Source organism: Thalia democratica, chromosome 9, assembly GCF_965202585.1.
Source record: "Thalia democratica chromosome 9, ktThaDemo2.hap1.1, whole genome shotgun sequence".
Classification (NCBI taxonomy): domain Eukaryota; kingdom Metazoa; phylum Chordata; class Thaliacea; order Salpida; family Salpidae; genus Thalia; species Thalia democratica.
Window position 1 is genome coordinate 37830315 of NC_139173.1, and position 8616 is coordinate 37838930.

Sequence of the window (8616 nt, forward strand, 5' to 3'; positions counted from 1 at the left end):
AGCTTAACTTCTACACTTACTCAAGTTTTGCACCTTTACTTATTTAAAAACCTTTAATTGTTAATTTGTTTTAATAAAGCTGTAAACGCTTTTCATATACTTATTCTGATTTTGAATGTGAAGCAACGTCGTTCAAGACCTCATTAAAAATATTAAAATGAAAACAAATTGTTACTTTAACAAGAAGTAATAATTTGAACAACTTATATTTTATAGTTTCTAAGAATTTTTTTGCTTATAAATCACATAAACCTCAATTTTTTTTAAATCATATCAAATATAGCTAATTGAAAATTCACAGTATATTGAACTGATTTTATTTTATTGTACATCAGCGTCATTCCAAATCTTGAATATCTTAATTTATGTTTCCAAGTATTTATTTAATTATTTTCAAACAACTTTGGAATACATTTCAAATAGTTTTAGATAACAAGGTCATTCCTGACCTTATTAAAATGATACAAACAAGTTTGTTATGATGGAGTTAATAAAATGTACATCTAAGTTGTAGTGAACTTGTTTAAACAGGTATTTGTCATCTTGAGTTTATTGTTACGTCACTATAGTGACTACATGTCACGGTAATAGTGCTTTATAGTAGTTTATAGTCAAAGAAGCTTCGAAACAAAAAACGAATAGTTTTTATACTTTGTTAGTTTACAAAATTTTATACTAAAAATTTTAACTAGCCCCACTGTTCCGTATTAAAATTATTTCTGGTTTAGTTATTAGGGCATTTTGTAAACTAAGAAATATTATTCTAATTTCATTCTTATACTTAAAATTAACAAGTACACAAAATAAATTGCTGTTGGGTATTTTCGAGTAAAACAAATTTTCTGAAATATTTTTATAAAAACTACTCTTTCGTCGAATAAATTTAAACTTTTTACGTATTTCCATTCTTTTTCTAAAATTACAAAGTTTTTAAGCCTTATACATTAATTATATAACTATTAAGTTTCCCTGTTATTGTATAAAAAATATAAATAATTTATTTAACAGCTTGTTTTCAGACAAGTTAAGTTATATCAATCGTAAACGATAAATCAAATTTAATTAAAATTTATGTAATTAAATTAATAAATTTTTTTTGTGAACTTTTTAAAATATTAAAAATTTCAATTTATTTTTTTTATTTTTGTAGTTACTTTATATTCACAAAAAATAAAACTTAAGGTAATAATGACACAAAACAATGTAATTTTTTAGTTTTATTGCTACTAAAAAATTGTAGTAATTAAGAAAATTATACTATACATAATATAAAAAAGTCGAATTTTTAACAATAAAAATAGTTAAATAAAAATTATAAACTTGTACTAATACAAACAGAAATAAAAGTATTAAAAGCTAGAATAAAAACTTATTATAGTTAACACATTGATAGAATACTAGCCAATAACAAAATATTTAGCAGAGTTTTATTTTTAAGTTTAGTTGTTTTGCTTGTCGTTCTTATTTATGCTTTCTAAGTTTTAATTTTTTTCGTATCTTGGTGGTTCCATTTGAATTTCTATTTAACTTTCGTATTCTTTTCTTTTGATTGTAAAAGTTTTGGAGCACTTATGACTAACTCATTACTTTCATTTAAAACTGATTTTAATTTATCAACATCAATATTTTCGGGTAAACATATTTCTTTTGAAAATTCCTTTAACGTATAAGAACGAAGTCCGTCTTTTTCTATTTTGTTTTCATTTTTTGCAGTAATTTTAATTTTACTTTTGTCTGAAGATAATTCCAAATTAATATCTGCTGGTTCAAAACCTTCAAGTTTCATTTTTTTAATGAAATTCTTTTCATAATCTTCATTTTGATTTTTGTTCTGTAACTTTAAATTCAAATCATCTAAACAAGAACTGAAGAAAAATTGAAAAATAAAAAATTTGTCAAAGTCCATTTTCATTGGTTTTCTTCTCAAATAGCGAGGCTTCATTGAATAAGGATGGAATAATGTTAAACTCATTTTGAATTTATGTAGCTTTATTCGTATTACTTCTTTAAACGATTCTTCTTAGTTGTAGCAAACTAAATTAGTTGTGATAGCTTTACATTAAACTACTTGTTTATATACAAAAGTAAGTATTAGTCGAGAAATTGCTAGAAAAAACTACAAATATCGCGAGTGTAGTGGAAATTTACGCTTTAAACGAGAGAAATAAAAGAGAATAAAATCGAGTTTATTTATTTGCATATCTCACCAAGAGCAGAAAAACGTGAATTTATTTTCTCCTAAACACAATGCAGAAGTCTATACAATAGTCGCGACAATTGTAGATTATTCTAGTAATTTCTCGATTGTTTAAACGTTTTGTATATAAACTAAACGTTTTATTTGAAGCTATCACAACAAATTTGGCTTATCACAGCTAAGAAGTATTGTTTTTCGAAGATATAACATATTTAAATATTCAAAATGAGTTTGAAACTTTTCCATCCTTATTCAATGAAACCTCGCTATTTCAGAAGAAAACCAATTAGAATGGATTTTGATGAATTTTCTATTTTTCCATTTTTCTTTAATTCTTGTTTAGATGACTTGAATGTGAAGTTACAAAACAAAAAACAACTTGAAGAAAATGAAAATAATTTTGTCACAAAAATTAAACTTGAAGGTTTTGAACCAAACGATATTAATTTGGAGTTGTCTTCAGACAAAAGAAAAATTAAAATCACTGCAAAAAACGAAAACAAAATAGAACAAGATGGACTTCGTTCTTATACATTGCATGAGTTTTCAAAAGAAATAAGTTTGCCTGAAAATATTGATGTTGACAAATTAAAATCAGTTTTAAATAAAAATAATGAGTTAGTCATAAGTGTTCCAAAAATTTTGCAACTAAAAGAAAAAGAACAAGAAAAAGAAATAAGTATTCAAATGGAACCACCAAAATATGAAGAAAGTGAACACAATAAGAACTTGGAAAACGAAAACGAAACGGAAAACAACTAAAAATATAAAAGAAAAAAATGGTTTAAGATTTATAGCTTTTTTTGATATGTTTTATTTTTCTAGAGTTTTTATTTGTGTTTTTTATCAAATAATACTTTTGTAGTATTGTTTAGTTAGTTACATTCTTGAGAATTTTTGTTTTTTTATAAAATATTTTATATAACTCGTTATACTTCTGTTATTTAGCCCGAATAAAATTACAAAAATATTATTGTGTTTGTTTATATCTTAAGGCTTAGTTTTTTGCATACATATGTTAACTAGTAATATATAAATAATATCTATGCTGAAAACCGGTTTATTGATCAAAAGTAATAAAACGCTTCTAAAATGTAACGCCAAGGTTTAAGTAATAAAAAATAGATGATGTAGTTTTAATAGTTAAAACACAGAAAACTAAAAATATATAAACTAAATACCGAAAGAAAATTCGCACAAAATTACATTTTATAAACATGATTGTTGAAGCATATTTGAGATCTATATTATTTATGTCACCACAAAATATTTAACTTTCTTGCGTACTTTAAAGTAAATACGTATATATTCTAATATAATGAATAGTTGTTACTTCACTCAATAAGCTTTTTTAAACATTAAGTAAATAAAAGTATATTAGTCTACCTATTTATTATGTCAAATAAATTCAAAAACATATGTTTGTATACCAAAGTGACATAACAACAAAATTCTAAGCTTTAAGGACATAAACTCATTTAAATAAACTTTACTACAATCTAGATAAAACTATTTAGTTATATGTGACCAATTATTTGTTTTTGAAAAGGTCTGGAATGATCTTAACATTACAAAACTAAAAAGTTTTTAGCATTTATATCAATATAAGATTTGAAAACTACTAAAATATTAAAAACTTTGAAAAATATTTAAGCGTAAAAGTTTAAAAGATTTTTTTTAATTTCGCATTTCAGTCTGTAAAAATATTTTTATATTTTTTGAATCAATCACAAATGTACTGAAAATAAAACCGAAAGTTTTAACTTTGTTGTACAGTTTTAGTTTGACTTATAATTTAGTTATTATCTAAAAAAAAGTAAATACAACCTTTTATACATTATAACTGTATATTCGAGTTCTTGAAAAATTTGAACGTAAACATTGTTGTGACGTAACAAGAAGAATTAAAGTTTGAACCGAAGAGTTCTCAAATATAAATAAAAATGTAATACTGTTGGATCACTCACAATTCCTATCCAATGATAATTCTTTGAAAGGTTTACTAAGTGTAGATCTAAAATTACAAAATACAAACAGAATATGGTTATAGTTGTAGAAATTTTATATCACGTTACTTGAAAAACTATGAAAGTCTCCTTAAATAATAATTGCTAATTATACAACGTTTCGATTAAATAATTAAAACAGTTTAAATTCCGACAATTTAAATTCTTAAAAAAATGTTTATGAAACATAAAATAAAACACATTTGAGAAAAATATAAAACCTAGATCTAACTGGTAAGATTATAATATAAAAAAACAAACTGAGAAAAAAAAGAGAAATTTCTAAATCACATTATTTAAAAATAATTTTAGCCATATCTCAAAATTATCTCAAAATTATTTCAAATAAAAAACGGTTTGTACGTGTTAATAAGACCTGCACACTTATACTTTATTTTTTCTATTATATTTTACTTTTTGATTTTGTGACCTTTTGGAATTTTTTTAAAGAGATTGAATTGTCGGAATTTAGATTGTCGTTAACCCGTTTTAATTTAGTAATTAAGATAATAATTTTTTGCAACTAGTTTTCGACAATTGTAAAATGACAAGTTATTTAAATCTTGCAAAAACTTTAAACTATATTTTCGTACTATTTTATTATTGTTTTTATTTCCTTCAAGTCAGTTTTCTGACAGCCCTTGTTAGTCTTTTTAGCAAAAACATATCTTAAAATACAATTTAAATTAACTACATAAAAAAAATACTTAAAGTTTAATTACATTTTCTGTCTGTTCAGGGAAATTTGATGATACTTAAGCTATAAGTTTAAAGTTTAAAATAAACTATCCATAAATTAATAAAAAGTAACTCTATTATAAGTAATTCAAATTTGCATCTTCTAAAAAACTGAACGAAAAAATACCTAGTTCAGCATTATTTTTTAATTTGACTCTATATTAGAATTCAGTTTAGAATTCAATGACCATTTTGTTCAACAAAGTTAGTAGTAAAGTAGTATAACTGCTACAGAGTACTTTTAAGATATTCTAACATATATTTTAAGCTTTTCTTACTACTTAAAAACAAAAATTAAAAAAACTCGACTTAAAAGTTATTTTGATAATTAAATTTAAAGATGAGTTTTTCAGAAGTTTATTTGGAAAAATAACGTAGTATTATTAAAATTGTGCTGTTGTATTTAATTTTTGTTAATAATTTTTTGAATGAAAACATTATATTTGTACAAACAAGTTGTATTTTAATTAATGTTTTTAAGTATTAATTTTGTAATAAACGTAAAATAAACATAAACTGTAAGGTTCTTAAATTTTATAAAGATAAAAACATAGTTAGCAGTTATAATCACAAAATTTTCAGAAAATTTCTGTTTGAAAAAGTTGCTTTTGCTATGTGTCAAGACTCAACAAACTATCCGAACAATTTCCAAATTTCTAAAAATATAATCCATTGTGACATACAGCGGTAAAAAAAAAGTTGTTAAATGTAGTTTACTCTAAATCTAACTCATAATTGTACTACAAAACAAAAGTAGTAATAAAAAGTAAAAGTTTAAGTTTGATTTAAGCTATAAAAAAGTTGTAACTTCTATATCACAAAATTTTCTTATACAAAATTTAATTTTTTTTCAATGTAACTAGATGATAATGATAAAATTTAGAAGTAGAGTATCCTACTTATATAAACTACATAGTATTATCATATCATTTTAAAAATATTACTTTTAAACTCAAATTGAAAAAACAACAGACATTTTAAAACCTACCTAATAATCTATATATTATCGTATGATAAATGTTATAACAACTTACAAATATTTACTGTGCTATACAAGCAAAGATAGTTTATAACGAAATTAAATAAACCCTATAGAAGTTAGTATACATGGGTACAGCTGAATAAAAATATTAGTATTTTCAAATTATTTCCTTATAAGAGTTTATAGCAAAAATAAGACAAAAATTCAAGTGTTTTTGTTTCAAATATAATGATTTTACAAACCAATATTTGCTTTGTTGATGTTTGTGTTATAGTAACATATTGGTTGTTTTAATAATATTCAGCGTGATTAGTTAAGTTAGTCTTCAACATCTGAACTGTTTATTATTTTTTCAATGGGAATGGCCAATTGTAAGAATGACTAATTGCATTTAAATCAAAACTTTTTTAACATCTGTTTTCTGTTATACACATCCAAAAATTAAACATGTTGAACGATAATAACGTTCTTTTTTCATTGTTGTTTACGTTCGTGCTGTAAGTAAGTGTTAAAAGTGATATAAAACACAGGTTTTAATTATTTTGGTGTATTAGGCTGAAACAAATTTATACAACATTTTTTTGTGTATGACTACAAAAAGTATGGAGACTTAAAAGTATTTTTAAAACATTAATTGGCATGTTCTTCTAACTAATACAATCTTAATTTTTTAATCTTAAAAGATTTAAAATTAGAGAAATGTTTTTAATGAAGTTTAATACATTTGAATTAGTTTACTAAGCTTAGCTCTTAAAAATCATAAACAATTTTATGGTTTTTTAAAGAGTGTGCTACTAGTTGAATAAAGTTTTTTATTATTTAATTAATATAATTTTAAATATGTTTTATTGGTTTAGAAATAATCAATTTGTTTGGTTTAAACTACATGTTATTTATAATTTTCTTCCTTTTTTAAACCAGGTTAAGTCTAAAAAACAATACTTCAAGGAAGAATCAACCAACACTAAATAATAAAGCGGATATTGATTAAAACGGTATTTAAATTATAAACAAAAATCACAAAAAGGAAGTTTAAATGATGCACTTTTCGTCAACGAGTTCACTTTTTAAGAGTTTTTGTGGTTGGTTTTTTTTAAACAAAGTTAAACTTAAGTAAAGAAATAAACTAATTGTTGGCGCTTAATCAAAGTTACTAAAGTTCATTTAGGTTACACGCTTTTGTGACGTCATAATAGCTTTTTATTTCCCGCCACGCAACTCATTATCACAGCAAATATACAAAGAAGAAGGGGAGGTTCTAGAAAGCGTGGAAAATTTTAAAGGAAATTGCAGATTATAAATAAAAATTCTCACAGAAATTACTCATAAATATTTTCCGTTTTAAGTATTTTTTGATTATTGTTCTTAGTACTGAATACATAAAAAAGTTAGTTTCTGAGTTATTGTGTATAACTTAATTTATTTATTAGATTTGTAAACAGTTTTTAGTTACAGCTATTATTGTCTGTAAATAAAGCTATATTCCCTTTTAAAGAATTAAAAAACTATTGAAAGGTCTGACACTTTGATGTTTTCCCAAAGAAAAAGACTTAAAAAATAGGATCAACTGTGTTTATTTTATAAATCCCTTAGCTTTAAAAGTTAAATTTTTCACACCCTCAAAAAAGGACAAATGTTTAAAGTGCTTCATGTTTACTTTGTATTAACAAAGATAAGAAGCCTAAAATAAGATTAAGCTTGAAAAAAAATCTATCAAAATTCAACTGTTTAAAACAAATTCAAATTGATATAAAGCAAATTCAAAATATTTAGTTAATTTTAAGAAAGCAAAACATGAAACTAACTAATTTAATTAAAAACGACTGCTAATACATTAAACTTATAAAATTTTACTTTTTATGGAACAAATACTTGTTGTGTGCTAAATATTTTTCCGTATAATTATCTTATTTTCCAAAAGGTTCAGCAAAATAAAAGAAAATTAAAAAAAACTTTAAAAAACTTTTAAAGGAATTTAAATTAATTAAAAATAAGAATTCTTATAAAAGCTCTTTTTTCGTATTTCTCACTAATATTACAAATATGTTAGACAATTTAGGCATTAATGATGTGCAGTTTTCCTGTTTTTGAAATTAACAATTAAAATAAAAAAATAGTGTGATCGCTTTGTATATCTTTTGTAAAAAAATCTTTATATCAGTTTTAAACGACAAAAGAAAAACTTGGTCAAAGGACGTTGTATACGAAGAAACATTTCGGTTATAAAGCCCTGCTGTAAGGTTTTCTTCTAAATCAGCCTTCTAAATATCATAAAAATTATGAACATTTATTTTCTCTGGCAAATATATTTAACTGAAGACAAGTGGGATTATTTTTTTACTTTATAAACCCCGTTTTTTAACTTTTTTGTATTTAATCAGTTTCAAAATTTAGTGTTCAAAATTCTTGTTTATTTTGTATTGGTAAAATCTTATGTAGCTAAAACGTCTCTATTAACATCAGTTAGAAGCTTTAAGATAAATTAACATCAGTGTCTAAATGGTTAGATACAAAATCATTACAATGTTTTATCATAACATCATTACAACTATAAATCATATTCAAGATCACAAACAACTTAAACTTCAAAAACAGCCTTTGAAGTGTTCTTGAACCTAAGTTATTAATGATAATCAATCACACTAAAACTGAAAAGATGTCTTAGATTAGCGAGTATGTTTTTGTGGTGGATA

The 8616-nt window shown here is 23.3% G+C and overlaps 1 protein-coding gene across 1 annotated transcript; it reads left to right on the forward strand.

Annotated features, from left to right (window-relative positions):
• The first annotated feature begins 2365 nt into the window (after positions 1-2365).
• LOC145844234 (heat shock protein Hsp-16.48/Hsp-16.49-like) lies at positions 2366-3170 on the forward strand. Its single transcript, XM_082951607.1, has one exon. It carries the CDS (start codon positions 2423-2425, stop codon positions 2957-2959), a length of 537 nt encoding a protein of 178 aa, XP_082807733.1. The 5' UTR covers positions 2366-2422; the 3' UTR covers positions 2960-3170.
• The last annotated feature ends 5446 nt before the right edge of the window (positions 3171-8616 follow it).